General features: G+C 35.8%; 1 protein-coding gene across 1 annotated transcript; it reads left to right on the top strand.

Moving 5' to 3' along the window:
- The first annotated feature begins 382 nt into the window (after positions 1-382).
- On the top strand, positions 383-24131 carry LOC117926716 (BRASSINOSTEROID INSENSITIVE 1-associated receptor kinase 1-like). Its single transcript, XM_034845969.1, has 11 exons — positions 383-911; positions 2263-2395; positions 2534-2605; positions 4016-4159; positions 11271-11342; positions 11454-11525; positions 11609-11685; positions 12907-13035; positions 13125-13466; positions 13996-14390; positions 23504-24131. The coding sequence occupies exons 1-11, from the start codon at positions 827-829 to the stop codon at positions 23813-23815; spliced, it is 1833 nt and encodes a 610-aa protein (XP_034701860.1). The 5' UTR covers positions 383-826; the 3' UTR covers positions 23816-24131.
- The last annotated feature ends 394 nt before the right edge of the window (positions 24132-24525 follow it).

Raw genomic sequence — 24525 nt, 5'->3', positions numbered from 1 at the left:
TAAATATTATTATTATTATTATTATTATTATTTTGCATTTATTTACATGTGTTTAAAAAAAAATCATACAAACAATTTGAATGAAAGATTAAAAAAAAAAAAAAAGAAAGAAAGAAAGAAAAAAAATAGAAAAGAAATATGTACACATATTTTGGTGGAGGCAGTGAGTGCGTAAATGCTGTGGAACCGCAGGGAGTGCTGACTAAGTAAGGCTTCTGGGTGGTGTGGGTTTTTCTCATAGAGGCGGCGGCAGTGGGTGGACTGATGACAGGTGGGCGTCTTTGACCGGGTTACTGGTCTCCCTTCTCATTCTCTTTCTCGGTTTATTTATTTATTTTATGAGACATCACTCAATACCACTATTTTTATTATTTAATTCCTTTCATTTTCCCAACCATTTACTTTCAATTTTCCAACCTTTTCCTCCACCCTTCGCCACCATCGCCCCCTTTGACTCTCCCTCTCCGCCATTGCCAACCACTACTCTCCTCCTCTCCTATCTCCCCCTCCCCCAATTCTCTCCTGCAAATTCAACTTCAACGAATATAGCTTCATTTTCCCGGAAAATCCCCGGACTTTTCATCTGGGACTGTTTGCTCGGCCAGTGTAACCAAACTCTCCCTCTATGCTCCGCGGCACCGCCAATCCTCTCCAACGCATTCAAATTCAAGGATATGGCTTCCCTTTCCTGGGAAATTCCGGGGAGTTTTTGCTCTGAAGACTTTCTGTTGGGTGAGTGTTGACTTTAGTTGACCCACACAGTGCTTGTGCGTGGGAGGGTGGTTGATGAGGAGTTTGGGGTGCTAGCTGCGGAGAGGTGGCGGTTATGGAGCCGGGGATCTTCGGTTCGGTTTTTGTTTCCTTGATTATAGTATTCTCTGCGTTTCTGAGGGTCTCTGGTAATTCCGAAGGTGTGTTCTCTCATCCTTTTTTAGTGAATTTGATGGAGGTTTGGAGGTTTTAATAGATTTAGGAGATGAATGCGATGAATTGTTTGTTTGTTTTCTTTATTGGATATTTGGTATTGATTGCTGTAGAATCGAATTTGGAAAATCCATGGTTGACAACTTTGTTTGGTTTGACTTTCTGGGTTTTGTTTGGTTGCTGAGAACTATGTTGCAGTACTCTAAGGCCCTGTTTGGCAATGCTTTTTCTGCAGTCTAAAACCATTTTTTTGGGACCTGTTTGTGGCAAAGCTAGTTTTTTAGGTAGTTGTTAGTGAATAACTTGCTTCATAATATCTATGCAGTGGAGAGGTTTCCATTTCGTATGTAAAAGCTTTTGAATTCACTACTTCCCGGAAAACTATCTCACTGTACCAAGAACAGATTCTAAGCCTTAAACGTCTTATACTTTGCTAGAAAGCGTTTTAAGCTTATAGGTAATAAAAAGCTGGCACCAGCAGGACTATGGCCATTAAAGTGCTTTATAGTGTGCTTGGTTAGCAACCAAGCACTTTAAGTTACAAGGGTTTTGGCTCAATGAGATCCAATAAGATGTTTCTGAACCTTTTGGAAGGACCTTCCCTGTTTATTCTTAATTAATATTTACTTAGAACTTGATGAAACCTCTCTAATGCTTATGTGAATGTCTCACATTGTCGATGCTTTGTAATTATTTCACTGCAGGAGAACAGAAAATGGATAAACTTCCAGCTATCAGATTGACTAGGTTTGCTGCATATTGATTAATTTTATCCCTGGAAATTGAATTCTAATACCTGTAGCAAGATATTTTGGAACAGTTGAATATGTGAAGTATTTGGAACCTTTAACTAAGGCCCTCTGATCCCTGATATTGTATCTTGCAACTTCAATTGATTTTTCCTCGGTCAATTAACCATGATTTGTAATTTGTAAATTTCTGTGTGTATTTCCTCTTTTAATTTTAATTTTAATTTTAGTTTTTATATATTTACTTATTTTTATGTTTCTTTGTGTGTGTGTTCGCTAACATGTACTCATCTAAAACTTGAAGTTGTGACCAAATTTTGCAAACATGTTCCTCATGTTTAATATATGTTTTTTTTTCCAAAGCTCTGAAATTCCTCACCTTTTAATCTGAATTTTCATCTTAATTAATAAAAAACTATCTGAGCCTTTTTTTTTTATTTTTTTATTTCCAAATTTCCCTTTATTCTGCTGAACAGGCCTGAGTGTTATATATAATTTCCCTTCAGTCTGAAGTACTTGCAGACTTGCAGTTGATGTGACTTTATGTTTTTGACCAGCACCTGATGTTTGCCTCATGCATGTGAACCAGGTGATGCTTTGAATGCGTTGAAGTCAAATTTAGCTGATCCTAACAATGTTTTGCAAAGTTGGGATGCTACCCTTGTCAATCCTTGCACATGGTTTCATGTTACATGCAACAGTGACAATAGTGTTACAAGAGTGTAAGATGCTTACTTTTGTTAGATTTTTTCACCCAAACGCAACAAGTTATAATGTTTCTTGCCATTTGGAGTCAATGTTGTCTTTATATGTTATTTTTCGCCTGTTATATTGACATTTTTCCAACTGTATACTCACAGTGATCTTGGAAATGCAAATTTATCCGGTCAACTGGTTTCACAGCTTGGTCAGCTTACAAATTTGCAATATCTGTGAGTCATATTTCTATAATGAAATTTGTTTGCCATATCTGTTTGATGTTCAAGCATATATGCTTGTTATCTTTTATGTTCCCTTCTGATCGCTTTTCCCCTCATTACAGCCAAAGCCATAAATTGCAAGGTTTCCATTTCTGTGTTTTTATTCCTCATTGATATGTGGTAATATTTTTATGAGCTTTACATTAGTTTCTTGTAGAAATATGTAGGCTTGGTCCTTAGAATGGAAAATAAACTTCAACAATTCTATTGGTTACTTTAGAATTTTTGCTTCGATAATAATAATAATTTCTTCAATAAAGAAGCATGTGGTTCAGTGTTCAGTTGCATCAAGTTTTCAGGGGACAAATATTCTCATTTGTTCTTCTTATGTGTTCATGACTTACATTAAGAATTCATATTTTTCCTGGTTACAGATTATGTCCCAACATTAAGGTTTCACTTAGAGAAATGAACTTCAAGAGCTTGTTTGGCTGTGTTTCACATTTTATGTTTCTAATAGTGTTTTAATTATTTGCTTGTGATATCTGTTTTCTTCAATTTGCCCTTTTTCTAATCTTTCGTGTTTTACATATTAACACTCTACATTGCTTTGTATTCATCAAATTCACCTGATATGGCATTTTGATTTCCATTTTCTAAATAGAACATTTTTCAAGAAGTGCATCCAAATGAGAACAAGTGTCTTTCTAGAAACATGAAATGTTGTCAATCTTTCTTTGATCAACATATTGGTTTCCAGACCTCTGCTCTATCTTACATGTTCATTCTTGTCATTTTAATCGGTTAGATGTTGTCATGTTATATATTCTGAACTTAGTTCCAATAAAAAAAAAAATATATTCTGAACTTAGTTGGTTTTGATAATTCCTGTTAGGATTATTTTATGATTTTGTTTGATGAGGTGTTACGAGTGTTTGTTCACCCCTTTATGTATTTATGATTAACTGCTTCAATAATTGTAATACTTCCAAAAGAGTGTGTTTCTGTTCACCATAAGTGTCTATCTAGGGAAAACCTTTTATATGTTCAGAAAATTCTAGAACTTTACTGTCTTACTTTTCCTGGAAAAAAGAAGTGTAGTTCCTTATGGATGTAGAAATTCAATTGCTTTTGTTGTGAAGCCATTGTTGCACGCTGTTCTCTGTTAGCTGCATGATCCATTATAGCAAATACTGAATATACATTCACCAGTCATACATTCCATGCCTTTTGAGTCTCCATTTTATACTATCTACCCCTTGGAGTTGGCCATTTGACTCTGCTTATTGTTGTATATATTGAATTACAGGTTGTGGATGTAATATGTTTTTTTTTTTTTTTTTTTCATTTAAATGCTAGGAATATGCTTTTGTTGCTTCTTTTTTTGATCCATGAATGATCAAAATTAAACTTTTATGGCAGGGAACTTTATAGTAATAACATAAGTGGCAAAATACCAGAGGAGCTTGGGAATTTGACAAACTTGGTGAGCTTGGATCTTTACATGAACAAGTTAAGTGGTCCAATTCCGACGACGTTGGGCAAGCTTGCAAAACTACGTTTCCTGTATGAATACACATCCTTCAAGCACTTTCTTCAGTCATTAAATTTTCTTACCTTCTAGTTAATTTAGCTTCCTTCATATTTTCTTTTTTTTTTGTGTTTACTAATTTGAAGGATTACTCACAATAAGCTAGTTTAGGGCTGATAATGCAGATGGTTGTACATAGGGCATTTGTGTCTAAAAAATATCTTTTGGGTTTGTTCTCTGGTTCATCTAATCATGATGGTAAAAAATTTGATACACATGTATTTAATTTTAAGAAATGCATTAGCATAAATTATTGATCATATTGAGTTCTGTGGAAGAATGAAATTAGGAAATATGTGATTTTGAATAGAGAATTAAGCAATCTCATAATCAAAGGGATTTTGTTGTAATTGAGTTAGGAAAGTCCCTAATTTGGGTTCTAAGATTTTTGCATATATATATGTGTGTATGTATAGAAGAATTAAGAAGAAGAATTTTTACCTTTTATTCTTCAATCTCTCCTCTTCTACATGGTATTAGAGCCCTAGGCTCATAAACCTGAGAATCAAGGAGAGACCATTCTTGACCTTCCTTGCCGAGTTTGAAGATCAGAAGTTTACCTTCCTTGTTGACCTTTAAGGGTGTCCCACTTGTCTGAATCACACGACTGCTGTTGGGGTCATCACTCTCATCAAGATCATGAACTCATTGTGAAGAGAACAACCCCAAATTGCGAACTCATCACAAGGATTGCACCATTGTTATGTCATCACTTTCTCTGAACCTTGCCACTGTTGGAAGCACAAAGCATGTTGTAGACAACTCCTCCTCATGCTGAAGTCATCCTTTCTCACATAGCTATCATGCCACTACTAGAAAAGTCACATCACCATCTTCACTAAGATCACCTTAGTTGAAACCAGAGACCATCATCGAAACTGCTACCCTCGCACCATCACAACAAACATGTCGTCACAGCAAACAGCCTCATAGCGTCGCCGTCACTATGGATCTCTCCATCATAGTTGTCGTCATTGGATCTTGTTGTCGTTGTCGTCGCTAGATCTCGCCACCACCGTCATCCGTGCCTTGCATCTACCTTTCCTATTGCCAGTGAGGGCTCTTAAAGTTTTTTAAAGGTAGGTTTTTCAAGTTTGGCTATTTAAGCCTTATGGTTAAAAAGAGAGAGGAAGAAAAAAAAAAACAAACAAACAATAAAAAATGTCTGACGTATCACAAACTATTGCCTTCATCAATCCTTCTGAAAGGGTGATTACCACTCATAACTCAGGAGAATTGTCGAATATTCAAACGACATACAGACTTAATGGGAAGAATTATCTAAAATGGTCATAGCTTGTTCGTACCTTTCTGAAAGGAAAAGGAGAATTAAGTCACCTCCTAGGAATTGGACCAAGTAGAGGAGACCTTCGATTTGATGTATGGGATGAAGAAGACTCAATGATTATGGCATGGTTGTGAAACTCTATGATGCTTGAAATTAGTGACACTTGTATGTTCTTGACAACTATTAAAGACATTTGAGATGCAGTTCATCAGACATACTCAAAGGCACTTGATGCAGCCCAAGTGTACAAAATAAAAGTTAAGACCGGAACAACTAAACAGGAAAACAAGATAGTCACGGAGTATGCCAATATGTTGAAAAACCTATGACAAGAACTTGATCACTATCGATGTAGTAAGACAAAATGCCTCGAAGATGCAACAATCCTGAAGAACTACATTGAAAAGGATCGAGTTATGATTTCTTAGTTGGTCTTAATGCTGAGTTTGACCAAGTTCAAGTTCAAATACTTAGCATAGAGCTTCCAACTTTGAATGAGACTATCTCCATTATTTGAGCAAAAGAAAGCAGGAGAAGCGTCATGCTTGAACCTCAAAATATGGAAGGCTTGGCTATGGTTACTAACAAAGGCAATGATTAGAAGGCTAGCACTGTTGATAACAAAAGGATTGATTGTCAAAGGCTTCAAATTGTGATAATAGGAATAACTTATGGTGGACTCATTGTCAGAAACCTAGACATACGTGGGAAAAATGTTGGAAACTTCATGGTAAGCCAACTACATCTAGCAAAGAGTGGGGTTACAATGGAGGACAACGGATGAATAATGCGCAAGCAAACTTGTCTTGTGCTCAGCTAGTTGAAGAAAAATCCCTAGAATAGGGTGGATTTAATCAGGAGGAGATTGAAAAAATAAGAGCTTTGTTGGGAACTCTTGAGAAACCTTCAGGTGCTCATTGGCGCTTTTAGGTAAGTTTTCTATTTCCATTGGATTAAAAGTCTCAGATGAAACCTTTGTCAAATCATAGGTTGTAGACTCAAGCACCATAGATCACATGACCCATTCGTCACATTTGTCCAATTTAAAAACTATAACCCTTGTCCAAGCAGTAGGAAAATAGTCATAGCATATGGTTCTTTAACCACTGTCGTGGGTATAGGAGATGTCCAAATTAGTCCTACAATCACTCGGAAATGTGCTCCATGTTTCAAAGTTGTCCACTAATCTTGTTTCTATACAAAAGCTTACACAACATCTGGGTTGTATTGTGACCTTTTCCCCTAATTATTGTGTGTTTCAAGACTAGGACTTGGGAAAGATGATTAGACTTGTTAAGGAATGAAACAGGCTATACTACCTTGAGACACCAAGCGAGTCATTCATATCTTTTCTTTTGAGCACTATATTTTAAACAAAGAGGAACTTTGGTTTCATCATCGTAGGCTTGGACATCCATCATTGCGAACTCTTAAGTTTTTGTTCCTTTCTCTATTTAGTAAATAAGATGTTGAGAGCTTCGATTGTGATGTATGTGAACCCATTAAACACAAGCGTTAACCCTTTTCCATCAATAATAAAAGAAGTCCAGAACTTTTTCATCTAATTCATAGTGATGTTTGGGGCCTTTCCCTTGTCCCTAAAATATCTGGGGCACATTAGTTTATGTCTTTTATCGATGAGTGTACTAGGGTCTCTTGGATTTTCTTATTTAAATACAAATCTGATGTGAGTTTTGTTCTTCCAAATTTTCATAACATGGTAAAAAACATGGTGTCACTATCAAGAAGTTTCAATCTGTTAATGCCAAAGACTATTTCAATCAAGTCTTAACTCCATACTTTCGACATGAGGGAATAATTCATTAGTCATCATGTGTCAACACCCCTCAACAAAATGGAGTTGTTGAGAGAAAAAATGGCCACCTCCTTGATACAACTTGGGCTTTTTTGTTCCAAAATCATGTGCCTAAACCTTATTAGGGGGAAGCCATCCTCACTGCCACACATCTCATAAACTGATTACCTTCCAGAGTCCTAGGTTTCAAAAGTCCCCCATGGAAGTACTTTCATCCCTTTATCCTGATATGAGAACCACAAACCATCTTATTTCTAAGATATTTGGGTGTGTATCATTTGTGCATGTTTACAGTCTAAACAGGGGAAAATTGGACCCAAGAGTAGTCAAATGTATTTTTGTGGGATATTCCTCAACTCAAAGGGGTGGATGGTATTACCATCCACCATCCAAAAATTTCTGTCTCGGCGAATGTTACTTTCAATGAAAGTGAGTTTTATTTTCCTGCTCCTTATCTTCAGGGGAAGAATTCCTGTAAGGAAGACAAGGATCGGGTCCTATTTCATTGATCCTCTTGAAGTCTCTAGTCCAGTATCTGAACCCTTTATCTCAGAATCAGTACCCTGTATCTCTAAACCCCCTCTCTCAAAACCTGAGTTGTCACGCACTGAGCTTGTTGAGAATTGAATGATTAGCGAAGTATACTCAAGGAAGAAAACTGCAGCTCCTAGACTTATACAAGTCTAAGAATTTGAACCAGCTTCTGGAAATGAGGTAATTGTTTCTCATCCTCCCTTATAAACTAAGTCAGAACTTGAGCTTCCTATTGCCATCAAGAAGGGAATAAGGGAATGTACTAAATGTCTCTTGTATCCAACTTCCCATGTTGTGTCATTCAAAAAGTTGTCTTGGTCCTATAAGAGTTCTCTTACAAGTTTGAACAATATTCATATTCCTACCACTCTATTCGAGGCTTTATTTGATGAAAATTGGAAATAAGACATGAATGCAGAAATGGAGGCCTTGGAGAAAAATAAAACTTGGGAGTTGGTAGATTTGTTTGTAGGAAAAAAAACTAATAGGATGCAAATGGGTTTATACTATTAAGTATAAAGTGGATAGATCATTAGAGAGGTATAAGGTGAGATTGGTGGCCAAAGGATACACGCAGACATATGGGGTGGATTATCTAGAAACCTTTGCCTCAGTTGCAAAGATGAATGCTATAAGAATTATGTTATCATTGGCAACTTACTACAACTAGGATCTACAACAGTTCGACGTCAAATATGCATTTCTGCATGGAGACTTGGAAGAAAAATTTTTCATGAAAATTCCTCTTGGATTTGGTAGTGACCTATCCAATAAAAAGGTGTGTAAACTGAAGAAAGCTCTATATAGGCTAAAACAATCTCCAAGGGTGTGGCTTGGAAGATTTGCAAAGGTAATGAAAAACACGGGATACAAACAAAGTCATAGAGATCATACATTGTTCATTAAACATTCGGATTTAGGGGAGTTACATCTCTTTTGGTATCATCATGATGGGAAATATTGAATTAGAGAAGCAGACTTTGAGATAATGCTTGACCAAGGAATTTGAAATCAAAAAGTTAGGAAGATTGAAATACTTCCTAGGAATTGAGGTTGCACACTCTAAGCAAGGAATTTTTATTTCTTAGCAAAAATATATAACAAACCTTTTCAAGGAAACAAGGAAGTTGGTGTGTAAACCAACAAGTACACTAATAGATCCTAATTATAAGCTTGGAGACGAAGATACCATGGTAAATAGAGAGATGTATCAACGTTTGGTAGGAAGACTTATTTATCTCTCTCACACAAAACTGGATATGGCATATGCTGTGAGTGTGATTGGCCAATTCATACACAATCCAAAAGAGGTTCATCTACAAGCTAATAACCTTGTACTATAGTACCTTAAGGGGTCTCCAGGAAAAGGCATCCCGTTTAAACGAAGTTAGGGGCTAATACTTGAAGCATACACAGATGCAAATTATGATGAATCTGTAGTTGATAGAAGATCAACTACTAGGCATTGCACCTTTCTTGGTGGGAATCTAGCGACATGGAGAAGCAAGAAATAGAGTTTGGTAGCAAGGTCCAATGTAGAAGCAGAATTTCGAGCAATGGCCCTAAGAAGTTTGTGAACTACTATGGTTGAAGATTAAATGGGATGGGCCAATGAGACTTTTCTACGACAATAGTATTTTGTTAGTGATCCTTTCAGTGCCTTAGCTTGTCACATGGGTCTGAATTTCATATTTCCGCATGTGAAAAGAGGTATAAGTATCTCCATATACCAGACGCTTGCTAATGAGTACCGTATCTTCGAAATTGTAACCTTCCCATGACATATAAGCCACTAATACGTTTTTCCCCAAAGCTAAGTCTTCACCAACTGTAGTAGCCCCATCTGCTAAAATTTGTTCTTTTTTAATGCATTTACCCCATTGAACTTGGGCTTTTTTATGCATACAAGTATTTTTGTTGGAATGTTGATACATTTAAATCTTCAATTAGTATTGCACATAATCCAGTGCAATATGATCGAACGAAACACATAGAAATTGACAGATAATTTATCAAAGAGAAACTAGATAGTGGATTGATCTATACCCCTTATATATCTACTAACTATCAACTTGCAGATATAATCACAAAAGGTTTAAGCAGTATAAAGTTTCAAGCAAGCATATCAAAGCTGGGAATGGAAAACATCTATTCACTAGTTTGAGGGGGAGTGTGAAAGAATGAAATTAGGAAAGATGTGATTCTGAATAGAGAATTGGGCAATCCTGTAATTAAAGGGATTTTGTTGTAATTGAGTTAGGAAATCCCTAATTTGGGTTCTAGGATTTTTGTATATATATATGTGTATGTACAAAAGAATTAAGAAGAAGATTTTTTACCTTTTATTCTTCAATCTCTCTTCTCTTCTACAAGTTCTAATATAGTATATTTCTGTTTTGATAGAAATTCAAAGCTCTTTATTTCCATTGCAGTTTAGACATCATGTTGCATTTTTACCATTTTGATTTCTTATAGTACAAATTTAATCTTCATTTATTTATACTATCTTGGGGAAGGGTCTTCTTTGTTTACTTTTATACCTTATAACTAACTTTTTGCATTAAATTGCAAAATGGCATAGGTGTAGACTTAAACAGAAATTATTAGTAAGCTGTTTAGTTCCCATTCCTCCTTTCCTCCTCCATAGGTGGTGTAACTGTCTCTTGCACATGAAGGACATACATTCTTCTAGTTGTATTTTATGACACAGAAAATATTACAAATTTGCAGGTCCAGTTTATCGTATTTATTCCTTCCCTTTTTCAACCAATCCATACACCCATTTGGAGAGTAAACATCTGTTTTGGACAACCTGGTGTAGTCCAAGATTCAATTGTCTGGATGACAGCTGATTGATCCCCTCAGAGCTCATTACTACTGTGCAAAGAGTTTTGTTTAGTTGTATGCTTTCTTCGTTGTGCAAGGGCATGTTGCTTGTGTTAAAGAACATGATATATATTATGGACCCAAATCCTACAAGCTTAAGGTTTTAGGAAAGTTGGTTATCTAACATAGTATTAGAGCCTCATTTGGTGGGAGGTCATGTATTCAAGCATCATCACACTTTTCTTTCCCTAATTTATTGAGTCCACATGTATTAAGTCTACATGCAAGCCCAATGATTGTGGTTGTTTGCCTACGGGTCTCTATGTGTGCATGATCTTGAGTTTGAGCCTCATCACACTTTTATTTCCCCAATTTATCGAGCCCACATATAAGTCCAAAAGAGGCCAATTGTGGTTGTTTGCTTACAGGTCTGTCCATGTGCAGGTATGGGGCCACACGTGAGGGAAGGTGTTAAAAAACATGATATACATTGTGGACCTAAGTCCTACAATAAAATTGGTTGTCTAACAGATTGTGTCTTTGCTTTGTTCATTGTTTGCTTTTCAATGATTATTATGAAACCTAACAGCGTCTATTCTATAAACTGTCTGCATGGAAATAGGCGGCTTAACAACAACACCTTGACAGGAACTATTCCAAGATCTTTAACTACTGTTATGACACTGCAAGTCCTGTGAGTACCAAGTTGATGTCTATACAGAGAAAGCTATTTTTCCCCCTTAGCTTCCAATGACATGATTTTATTGCAAGGATATGACATTAGAATATTCTTATGTGGATGCAGGGATCTTTCGAACAATCAGCTAACAGGAGATATACCAGTTGACGGCTCATTTTCATTATTTACTCCTATCAGGTAGGCGCAATGTCATTTTTATGATAGTACTCTTGGGTTACCTATCTAATCCGTATGCTAACTGCTGTGTTGCAATTTTGCAGTTTTAACAATAATAGACTAAACGCACTTCCAGTTTCTCCACCACCACCAATTTCTCCTACACTAACAGCTCCTTCAGGTTTGTCATTATTATTTTCTGTTTTTAACTAGTATTAAGTCCAAGTTATCTGATTAAAAGAAGTATCAACTCAAAGTTGTTGCTGATATTGGGCGCTTTTGTGTTTTCATTGCTATGTTAGCTTTCACTTTCAATTGGACATGTCTTCCACACCCTTGTCTGGTCAAGTCATCCTGTACATGAGTTTTATCTAGTTTCGTAACTGATCCATCTTTTTTTATTTTCCTTTTGTCTGATATATATAATTGAAAATAAGCAGTGAGAAAGTTTATAATTGATGAATGTGAATATAGGAAAATCACTTCAGAGGATGGTTTACTTAGTTTCATCAACATTGTATCATTTTTTAGCAATTATTGTTTTTGTTCAAAATTTTTGTGTTTCTTTGGGCTAAATTGCTGGTTATTAACTATTTTTGGAGCTTTTAGAGAATGTGGATTGGATTTAATCAATTTCAGAAACAGGCACTCGTGAGTATCAAATTCAATTAGAATCTAACTTTTCTTGGAACACCTCATAACTCACTCTAGAAAAGAAATGAATTGCTTTAGTATCTAGAGGTTCTCTCAGTTAATGTTCAAAGGTTCTGGTTATAACAAATAATAATGATAATAATAGTATCATTTTTGAGCAATTATTGTTTCTATTCAAAGTTTTTGTGTTTCTTTGGTCTAAATTGCTGGTTATTAACTATTTTCGGAGATTTTAGAGAATGTGGATTGGACTTGATCAATTTCAGAAACAGGCACTTGTGAGTTATCAAATTCAATTAGAATCTAACTTTTCTTGGAACACCTTATAACTCACTCTAGAAAAGAAATGAATTGCTTTATTGTCCGGAGGTTCTCTCAGTTAATGTTCAAAGGTTCTGATTGTCACAAATAATAATGATAATAATAGTATCATTTTTGAGCAATTATTGTTTCTATTCAAAGTTTTTGTATTTCTTTGGTCTAAATTGCTGGTTATTAACTATTTTCGGAGCTTTTAGAGAATGTGGATTGGACTTAATCAATTTCAGAAACAGGCACTTGTGAGTTATCAAATTCAATTAGAATCTAACTTTTCTTGGAACACCTTATAACTCACTCTAGAAAAGAAATGAATTGCTTTATTATCTAGAGGTTCTCTCAGTTAATGTTCAAAGGTTCTGATTATCACAAATAACAATAATAATAATAATTTACTATATTTATTTATTTTTGGATTTCATTGATGTAGGAAACAGTGCCACTGGAGCCATTGCTGGAGGAGTTGCTGCTGGTGCTGCACTTCTGTTTGCTGCCCCTGCAATCGTACTTGCCTGGTGGCGACGAAGGAAACCACAGGAGCACTTTTTTGATGTACCTGGTTGGTGATTTTGGTGAAAATGGGTTAAAATGATCAATAAGAAGTGTTACTTAATATGCGCTTCTCATTTGTTTTCATTTCTTTTGCAGCTGAAGAGGATCCAGAAGTTCATTTGGGGCAGCTTAAAAGGTTTTCTCTGCGTGAACTACAAGTTGCAACGGATAATTTTAGTAACAAACACATTCTGGGTAGAGGTGGATTTGGTAAAGTTTACAAAGGACGTTTAACTGATGGTTCTCTAGTGGCAGTAAAAAGACTGAAAGAGGAGCGTACTCAGGGTGGGGAACTGCAATTTCAGACAGAAGTCGAAATGATCAGCATGGCTGTGCACCGGAATCTACTTCGTCTACGTGGCTTTTGCATGACACCAACAGAACGGTTGCTTGTCTATCCCTTTATGGTTAATGGAAGTGTTGCATCATGTTTGAGAGGTATTGGTTCTTGGTCTCTTCATATGATTTATTTTTAAAAAAATAAATGAAACTTCATTTTCCCTTGATGCCATCTGTCCCATTGACATTTTGGTTGCCAATCCATATGAAGGTTTTAAATTTGACCTTTGCATCATTTTGATTTTGTCTAAATTCAAAATGAAACCTAAAACCTAGTTGACATAATTTAAATTTTGTCTGGTGCAATGGTAGTTTACCTTTGTTGATGCCAAGTGCAAATGTGCGAATTCTAGCCTTGAGCATAGCCACTCATGTAAAAATGCATAATGCTAGGTGTGAATCTAACTCCTAGGAATCTGGTTTGATGTGAAAACTACAGAGTAATGTCTTTTTCATGTTTAAACATTGTCTGAAAATATTGGAGTTGGCTGAAGTTTGAAAAGTATGAGTGGGCTATATCACTAATCAAAAGGTTGAAAATTTCAAAGATCTATTTTAAGAGCTGTGGCCAACTTTACTTACCATATAATTTTTTTTCCCTTCTGATCTTATTGATGCATTATTGCAGAGCGAGCTGATGGACAGTCTCCCCTTAATTGGCCAATAAGGAAACAAATTGCTTTAGGATCAGCAAGGGGGCTTGCTTATTTGCATGATCATTGTGACCCTAAGATTATTCATCGTGATGTGAAGGCTGCAAACATATTGTTGGATGAAGAGTTCGAAGCAGTAGTAGGAGACTTTGGGCTGGCTAAACTCATGGACTACAAGGATACTCATGTTACCACTGCTGTACGTGGCACAATTGGGCATATTGCTCCGGAGTACCTCTCCACTGGGAAGTCTTCAGAGAAGACTGATGTTTTTGGATATGGAGTAATGCTTCTTGAGCTTATCACTGGACAGAGGGCTTTTGATCTTGCGCGGCTTGCCAATGATGATGATGTTATGTTACTTGATTGGGTATGCTTTTACTATCTTTTCTTTGCGTATTTCTATATTTTGAGTTTATAGCTTAGTGCTGCATTCTTTTATTTACTCCTTTGAGCTGTTTTGAGTCTTATTTGATATTTGTTTGGTGTTGGGGATTTCAGTTATGGTTTCTAGTTTATAATATTGGGGGTGGGTTATTCAGAGATTACAAGTAGGTGAATTTGTTGCATATTTTCCGTCACAGAAATCCAATGATCTATTTCAACTTGACATCATTCAAGTGCTTAAAATAATGTTGTTACAATTATAAGTTAAAGTGATGCACAACTCAGAGACCTCTCAGACTTCTGTTCTTCTATTGATTTTAGTGAAAGACATTAGATGGCAAAGTGGTGTTTTCGAATGGTATGAAAATTAAACTCAAGTTATTGTATAGGTTTCCACAAATTTGTGTTTCTACAAAATTTAGGTGAATTTTGGAAAAAAATGAATAGATTCTTATTGGTTCTAGGTTTCATTTTTGATTCCTAAAAAATCAGAAGCTTTTATACACTGACAGAAACATTTCAAAACTCAAAACCATGGTTTTAAGTTTTCAAGGTACTTGTGTCTTCAATACTAGAAACTGGTCTTGAGCCATCAATTATTATAAAGTGGGCCCTTCTTTTAAAAACTGAAAGTTTGAATTCTAGATATTTTTGAGGTAAATCAGATGGATTATCTAGTTTTTTCTCCACTCATTTGTATTGCCTCTGAAATTCAATAGTCATTATGTTTTTCACTGTAAATCCATGACATTTTACTCCTTTTACCTAGAATGAACTTGTAGGAGGTTTTTGGAGGCAATACATGACAAGGGGATGGAGAATAATGCTGTCAAGTTGGGATCCTAGGTCTAGAAATAGCAAAATTGCTCAGACAATGATTACCTTGACTCCTTTTTCTGAGAGCAATATTCCCTATTGACTAAATATGGCTTCATCTAACTTGTAAAACATGTTCTTAATTTTGTAGGGTTCCTTCACATCAGGATTCCTTTTACATCTTCATAGCCATCTTCTTTGAGAACCAGTTCAACCTTCCAGAATTGCATGGCACCTCATTCCAAAACCATCATCTCCTTTTCTTTTGATTCTGTTGCACTGTTTCTGAACTGGACCACAGTTGCTGTCTAACATAAATTCCCCATGCTGTATGCTCCTAGCTAGTCAAAAGAGTAGAATTACATACGTGAACTATGGCAAAGAATATAGTCAAAGCAGTGGAACCATAAGGGTCACAGAAGTCTTTTCCAGAGAGTGAGTGGGTATCAAATATAGAAAATGGGTCCTAATTTACAAACAATAGAAAGCCTGAAAGATGAATTAGCTCAATACAGTCGATGTTTGTAAAGGACCAATCATACTCTGTCAAACTCAAGATCAGTGGGAGAAAAACAAACAGCATTGTATCAATGGCTCCAAAACAATAAACACTGGCTTGGACACAAGTCATAAAAAACTGGGTGAAAAGCAACCAGAAGCAATAGTCTAATGCCATTATTGGAAATTATTGTGTTGATAAGATCCCCAGAAGAAAGAATCAATGATCTGATAAGTTGAGATTCAATATGTTGGAGCAACATTGCAACCAACATTTACCCCAGACAGCGTGCTTCCAGTACCTGAAAAAAAGAAAAAGAAAAAGAAAAGAAAAGAAAACTCAATGATAGAGATTTTAGAATTAGCAGCTAGTGTCATTTATCTAGGGGGTAGACTCATTCATAGTCCATTTCAAGCATGCCTATCCATGATCCTGTTAGAGAAGATCTAAAGGGATACTTTTATTTGTGTGGGTGAGGGTTTGCTGTTGAGACAGGTAGCATGTAACATTTTTAGCTGGGTGACTCTTTTTACACCAAAGAACATGTCTGGGCTAGGACTAGAATTTTTTTTATTTCTAATAAAGCTAAAGAGGCTTTGGAGGATTATATGGTGTTTAGAGATAGAAAATAGGCTTTGGACAAGTGTCTTAGGGGAAAAGTTCCAAAGTGAGGGATCTTGTTAACAGTTGATAGGAAAATGTAGTTTCTTAAGCTACAAATCTTCCCCAGAGCTTGATGAAGTGGGGAATAATCATGCAGTTAGGATTGAATTCATGACCTCCCACTAAACAAGACTAATACCCTGATAAGCAACTAATTTTCCTAAAAGTTTAAGCTATTAGGTGGTGGACCAACAGTGTATATCAAGCTCATTTGGGCTTTATTCCTAACATGGCTGATGATTTTCTTGGAGGGTAGTTTCTGGGCATTGGAATTTCAGGTTCTCTAGAAGCTTCCATGATGGAGAGTTGGAGAAGGTGTAGAGGTGTAGAGTTCTCCAGCTTGCATTTATTGGCATATTATCAGGAGAATGAGAGGATGTGTTAGTCTTTAGATAGTCTAAGGGAATTCTTTCTTCAAATTCTCTTTTAGGTTATTATTGTCATGGCCTAATCTTACCATGCTAACATCTGCCACTTGGGGTTTTTGTGTGCCATCCAAGTTTAGCTTTCTAATGCTAGAAGCTGTTCATAAGAACATTCTCATCATAGACCAGCTGATGCGAAGGAGTCATGCCCTTGTGAAATGGTGGTGTTTTTACAATTAGGACGATAAATAGGCAAATCATTGCTAGATAGCATGTGATCTATGGACCTTTGTGGCTTTTCGTTTTTGCTTTTGCTTTTCCTTTTTCCCTGTTGTTTGTTGTCTGTCTGTTCGTTTGTTTGTTCCATGGATTTTGCTGTCTTTAATCAAAAGAACCCTGTTCTGGCAATTTATGGGGAAAAAGAGGCTGACAGTTTGAAGGAATGCTCTACTCTACCCTTTTTTTTTACACTTTAATGTATTATCTCTTCACTCATTGGAAAAGAAAAGTTGAAAGGAAAAGTCGAACATGGAAGGCTGGGTCAAACTCTTGAGGCATGTTAAAGTTACTTTTTAGAACAATGGGAATCTTTTAGAAGCATTTTCCCTTGTGGAACCCCATACCATTTTATTTGTCCTACTTTTTGGGTATGGTCTCAAAGTAGAAGGCACTTTGTTTTGGCTAGGTTCATGGTCGTAGTTGTTCAACATTTCCTGTATGTTGCACTAAGAAGATTGAAGTAAATATAGGACAACCAATGATGTGATTGGAAACCTGCAGAAAAATATACCAAATTGAAAGGACAAAGGGGATTGAAGTAAATCCATGATATATATATATATATATATATATATATATATATATATATATATGAGAAAAGAGATTGTAATGAAGCTTTATTAGATATCTGGTACTATTTCATGCACCTATTTCCAGAGTCACCCAGAGTCTCAAGGATGAGAAAAAAATGCTTCACCTGCATCAGCATGGCAGTGAATAGCCAAAAAATTTGCTATTTGGATGGTGAACCATTCAGGAAAGCACTAACAAGAGGGAACATAGCAAAAATGAATAAAAAAAGCCCAAATAGTACAAGTAAAGCACCTGTTTTTCAAGGACATTTAAGAAATTGTGTTCGGGAATCATTCAAGAAAATGAAGAAACTAGGGAAAATTGCAGAAGATCTGGTGGAAGAAACAAGTGAAGAAACAAGAAAGCAAATTGAAAGTGGATAGAAGAGAAGAATTCCAGAGAGGAAGCACAGGCACACTCATCTACAAATTGATGTATAATTCTTTTCCAGATATAATAATCCTATTGAATCTAATAATTGTCTCATTATCAAAAATAATGAGAATAAAATGTTAACCTTGAAAACAACTCATTTTATGAGTGGTATTGACATTTATAGCTGATACCAACATTTGTTGATGGAGAATGAATTTCCCTAGGAAAAAGACAATATATATAAAGAAAGAGGTCATAACCCCTGCAAGACGTTCTTCTTTTGTTATTCTTTCCCAACAGGATTAGTATTTCATTAAGGAAGATATTTGTGAAGTACTTTTAGAATTTTTGTTAATGGGCAATTAACCTTAAAAAAATATTTTCTTATCATAATTTTAAGAAAGAGGGATCCAATTTGATTTAGGATTTTAGACCTCGTAGCATAGTTACTGGGCTCTACAAAAGGGCTATCAGGGTCCCTTATTTCCAATTGGAGAGATCCCTGACGAAGCAACCTGTCAAACTCAAGGGGCTTTTGCTAGGGGCATGTCTGTGGCCACAAATGGAATTCTAAGCAAGAATGTTTTGCTATGAGGGAAAGGGATGGTTTTCAAAGTGGATGTTTAGAAAACCTTTGACTATGTGGACTAAGATTTTTCAGATAACGCACTAGGAAAGGCTCTGGACCTAGATGCTGTAAGCAGACGAGGATTTCTTGTCCTACTATGAGCCAGGTGGTTTTGATTAGTGGGAAGGCTAAGGGGTTTTTTAATGCTTCAAGGAGGATTAGGCAAGGGGATCATTTATCTCTTTTCTTGTTCATGTGGTGGTGAATGCCCTTGGAAGATTGATTTGTTGGCTAGAAAGACTGAGGGCTTGTTTTGAAAACATTTTTTTTTGACAGTTTTGCAACTTAAAAAATATGTTTGACAAATTTTAAATTGGAATTAGTTTTTCAAGAATTTGTTCTAAAAATATAGTGATTTTTTTGGAACAAATTTAAAGTTTTTCTGGTCTTTTTCTGGTGTTTGTGTGTGTGTGGATTGTTTGAGAAACAATTGAAAACTGAAGAATAGGATAGGGATAGTACAAATTCTTACTTTGTAATGTTTCTAGAGAAAAAAAATTCCAGGGTGAATAGGTGGGAAAAACTGTTTTCCAAAATTGAGTTCCCCATCAAATTTTTGTTCATATAAACAACAGAGAACTGGTTTTAAGAACTGTTCTTAAAAACTGATTTTTTTATCATTGTTTTTAAAAACATCACCAAACAGACCTGAAGTTTACTGGAATGCTTGAGGTGGGCATAAACCCTTAGAATGTCCCATCTCTAGGGTTTCAAAGACAAATTCCAATCAGAAGCTTATTCTTATAACCGTTGGCCTCGTATCGTGTATTAAAATCAACCCTCACTTGAGTGCTGGAATGGAGTTGACATTCATCAATAGCACTCTTGGAGATCATCTTTCTTGATTGGTTGTTATGCCAGCAAATGCCCATTGAGATAGCTCAAGCTCCATTTGGAGGCAACTCTAAATTTTTGGATTACAAAGTGTCAAAACAGTTGTTTCTTATGAAAAAAGAAGCGTTGAAAGAGAAGAAGTGATAGCACTAATAAGATAGGATCCAATCCCCACATCTGAAATGCCACCAAATTTCAATATGGTGCAATGATGTATGTTTCAACACAGCTAGTAGATATGGTGTCTTTTGTAATTTGGATACGCTCTTCCACCATGAGAAACAAGCTGCCCCAGCATGTTCAGCACAATTCCTGGAATGCACTTCCATTAATGCCTGCTCTATTGAAAAATCTGAATTCAAAACATCTAGTTGCATGGCCTTTCAACTTATTCAACCATACTGCTTGTTAGGAAAGAACTGGGGGTTGGTTCTCATTATCACAATGATTTCATTACTGAGATCATCCTCCTCCATGTGAGCCTTTGATCAAAGGTTGCCAGAGTATCAGCATGCTGAATTTTTTGCTCATGCATAGTTTCATTGAATGTTAAATTAGCCTAATAGCCTTGTTATATTACAGTACTAAATTAGCTTCTATGACTTCAAAATCTCCATTTAACTGAACAGCATAGTAGCATTGAATCTCCAAAAACCGCTAGTTATTTAACATCCCAATTGATAAGACCACCTCTAGCCCCAGAAGGTAAGGTCTCATACTTAGCTACATTATTGACCTATAGAAAAGGTTATGGAAATAAGTTGCAGGTGCTCTTAAAGAAAAATTAGTGACCACATTGAAATTTAATTAATTTAAGGAATGGAATACAATCACTATTTGGCCCTTTGATTCTTCTGATAAGGAGCTTGACTTGGATCTTGATGTGGTTTGGACCTTGGTATATATCATGGGTCTGAACTTGGACTTTGGAGTGTCTTAAGCTTGGGTTTAAACCTTGACTTGTTTTGGGCTTGAGCTTGGCATGTCTTGAGCTTAAGCTTGGACCTTGATGTGTCTTGGGCCAGGATTAGACTTTGGCTCAGTTCATGTTAACTAAGGACACAAATACTTGATCTCATATGGAAGATGGCTCAAGCTTGATCTTCAAATCTTCAAATTTGATCTTTGAGTCTTCAAGTTTGATCTTGAAGAATATTTAAATTTTCGAACTTGAACTTGAAGAATCCTCGAGTCTTTGAATTTGGACTTGAAGAATCTTTGAAACTTTGGACTTGATTTGGAGATCTAAGATGAGGTTTGAAGAGCTCTTCAGGCTTTGCAGTGATCTCTCCATCTGTGTTCTTTTGTTTTCTTGTAACTTGTCTTCTGATTCATCTTCAAAGCTTTGGAATTATCCCTATTTATAGGGATTAGAAACACCATATTTGGATTGTTTTCTAATCCCTTAAACATATTATTCCTTGATTAAAGTTAATATTTAAGGAGATTTGAATACCATCTTTGATAGTTTTAGCCCTTTGAAATATTTTTCTTTAATTAAAAATAATATTTAAGGGGGTTTGGAAGACCATATTTGGTAGTCAAAATTTTTTTTCTTGACAAGACTTTATAATTACTTTTTCAATTATCAAACTTACTAATTTTTTTATTTATTCTAGAAATTATATTTTAATTGTCAAAATATAGTTTTCTTTATTTAATGGAAGACAACTTGTTTTCCTCCTATGCGAGGCCTATGTGATTTTTGTCACCATTTAATTTGAGGAAGTTATTGTCATATGACCGTTTTTATTTTATCACGCTTATCTTACAATAAATGCTTTATATACATGGTGATTTTGAATTGGTCTCAACTTAAATTAATAATGAACATCTAATTTTTTGGTTGGTCCATAATTGACTTAATTTGAGTATATGATATATTACAAAAGGTTAAATCTTGCCCTTCTACAAGAGGATCACTCTCTTTTAGTTTGAAAACATTGTCATCTTGCAAATCATTGAAAACTTTCTTTCAATTCTTAACTACATAGTTGCTAACATTCTTTGATGCATGTCCTTGAATAGCTTTCTCAGTCTTGTATTGCGAATCAAACTTCGCTAATATCTGTATCTTGCCAATCTTCCAGAAAGCTTAGGTTTTCTTGACCAATATCAAGCACAATCAGCTTTGGTAAACACATAAGCTGTTGGCCCCAGCAAATTATGCCTCAATTTTTCTACATCGAAGGCCAAAAATTGAACACAAATTTTCAATATGGAATATCACAATCATCAGTGTGCAACTTATTGTGATAATAGATGGATTGTTCTGTCATTAAGACACTCATGACCTCAGATGTAGGTAAGAATTATAATATCAGAAGTTACCGAGGAATGGGAGCCAACAGACTGGGCGGTCTGAAGAGTTCCTTGTTATTAGGTCAAAGCCCACTGATACGCTTTGTTCCAGCTAAATTGGGATCTTTCTATTACTTTGTCATCGGCAATACCTTCTTGGCTAGATGAAGCATTCCCACAAAAGTTCTTTAATTGCTTATGATGCATTTCTTGCAGGTTATCATTGATACTATGATATCCTTTCATAATTTGCATATCAAGCTGGGTCCTTGTTGGGAAGTGTTAAAAAGGGTTTAGTAGCATAGATATTTTTATGCTAGGAGGATTCCTAATATCTAGGATTCTTAATATCTCTCATATTATCTTTCTTAATGTATAGGATTCTTAATATTTCTAGGATTCCATGTTTATTTATGTGTACCACTGTAATGCAAGTATTTTTTGGTGAACAAATCGGAGTTTTTTTTCCTGTTTCAACAAGTTGTATATCATTGCTTTTGTCTTCATTTCTCCCAGATAAGAAAGGTCAGCATTTATTTCCTTTAGCCCTAATATACTCTCCACCACTAGAAGGGACATCTATGTTTGCCGACATATTGATGAGATATTTTGGCCAAACTGGATCTTGGAATAACAACATTTAATATTAGTTCAATAGGGCATGATGCAGAGAATTTATGTATCATTTGGAAATTTATATTGGATATCCTTTCAAATGCATAAAACATATGGGACACTAATATGGAACACTTTATGGCGATTATCTTATTTTGTGGGGATTATTGTATCTTTTTTAGAAGATGCCATGCCGCCACTCGGACTTGAACCAAGATGCTCTAGCCCTGCTTCCTAAGAGCAGCGTGTCCACCAATTTCACCATAGCGGCATTCTCTTATTTATTACTTGTGTCTACTATTTAGGCAGAATACTGTCACCCATTCTTACTAATAACTAGAACTTCATTCTTCAAAATTTTACCTGATTCCTTTGGTCTTTCCTTTTGTACCAAAGTATGCACTTCAGGACCTCATGCCATATGTATTTTGCCTTCCAGATGTGCAACAATTTAATTTCATGTGACCCAGACATGCATTTTTTATCTAAAGTCCTACAATCAAACCCCATAAATATTCTTGGTATTCTGACATGCCATTTACTCATTAACACTGCTGTGTCACCCTGTGGCAGTGGTTTTGCTGCAATATGATGAGATTCATGTAAGATGACCCTTTTCAAGCCAGTGATTATTTACTGAAAAGATGTTGACTGTTACTAGAATTGGAATACTGAAAATTAGTTAAGCCCAAGTTGCATGAATTGTGCTCTATGTTGCTTTTTCTATTTAATGGCACCTTCCTTTACGTGGTGGCAGATTTATTTTTAAGTAATGGGTTTTTAAGGTCAGAGTGTCTCTAATGGCATAGTTCTGAATTGATTAAAACTGTAATCTTATTACAAAAACATTTCATGTGCCTCTGTTTTAATCTAAATTGGTGATCTAGTCTCTCTCTCTCTCTCTCTCTCTTCATTTTGCAGATTTTACCTTCTTGACCTCTATTTTCTTTTCTTTTTGGTGGGCTATGTATGTACTTATGGTTTGGAACTCTAGAAAATTCCCTTTTGGCTCTTTTTCACATTTAAGTGGGTACTTTATTTTTCTCTGTAGGTTTGTTTTTGGCATACTGTGCAAGGGCACAAGCTTCTTCCAGGATTTCCATTTTCACTGCTGATACATTTGTTCTCGTAAACTTGAAAATTTTCAGGTAAAAGGACTACTGAAAGATAAGAAGTTGGAGACACTGGTTGATGCCGATCTGCAGGGTGATTACATTGAGGTAGAAGTAGAGGAGCTAATTCGGGTGGCTCTCCTCTGCACAGATGGTGCTGCTGCACAACGACCCAAAATGTCAGAGGTGGTCAGAATGCTTGAAGGTGATGGTTTGGCCGAGAGATGGGAACAATGGGAGAAGGATGATATCATCCGCCAAGAGTACAACCATATCCCCCACCCAGACTCTAATTGGATTGACTCCACCGCAGGCCTCCGTCCTGATGAATTGTCCGGTCCGAGATGATCATTTTTGCTATTCCACATACATAGATATCTGTTTTCTCAGTCCATTTTGAATTGGAAACCCAGATCTTTACATGTGTGCATATAGCTTCTCCTCTTTCGGTCTTTTCTTTTACAGATTTATATCACATATGGTGTATTTCCTTGATGACCATAATGTAGTGTCCATAGGGTTGCCAAGTAGCTTTGTAACACGTCAGGGTGCAAGCCAAAACATGGGAGGAATGGGCTTTGATGCCACCCACACGTCATTTTTATGTATCTGTATCAGTTAAAAATTCTTATTCCATTAATAATAAGACTGTTTTCTTGCTAAAGGTGGTTCCTGTAGTTGGTCTCTCTGATGGTGGGTATCAGTAACTCATTTTTCTGCCAGTCTGGATTGATTTTTCTGCAGTGGGACGGGTTTATAAGACATTTTCGTTTTCCTTCTTTGCATGCATGGCTTTTACTATGAATATTATGCGCCAATATTTTTTCCACTCGTAAATCTCCGATCAGTTACTCTGTTTGCTTTTTTTATTTTTTTATTTTTATCTCTCACACGTCTATTTAAGTGTCTTTTTCATTATGGAGCTCTTGGAAAAAAATAATAATACGATAGCCAAGCAAGCATTACAAATAGTATAGAGCAAAGCATAATAAAGAAAGACATTGAAATCATATTAGGTTTCTCTGGATTCGAGAACTATGTATTTTGATAATTGGAGG

This window comes from Vitis riparia, chromosome 12 (genome assembly GCF_004353265.1).
Source record: "Vitis riparia cultivar Riparia Gloire de Montpellier isolate 1030 chromosome 12, EGFV_Vit.rip_1.0, whole genome shotgun sequence".
NCBI lineage: Eukaryota > Viridiplantae > Streptophyta > Magnoliopsida > Vitales > Vitaceae > Vitis > Vitis riparia.
This window is presented reverse-complemented; position numbering and strand designations above follow the sequence as displayed.

What these genes read in the sequence shown, in the direction of transcription:
- LOC117926716 (XM_034845969.1), top strand. Translation starts at nt 827, where the DNA reads ATGGAGCCGGGGATCTTCGGTTCGGTTTTTGTTTCCTTGATTATAGTA. An exon ending in CTTGCAAAACTACGTTTCCT is followed by an intron (nt 4,160 to 11,270) that starts GTATGAATACAC and finishes GCATGGAAATAG; the next exon opens with GCGGCTTAACAACAACACCT. An exon ending in TGTTGCATCATGTTTGAGAG is followed by an intron (nt 13,467 to 13,995) that starts GTATTGGTTCTT and finishes GCATTATTGCAG; the next exon opens with AGCGAGCTGATGGACAGTCT.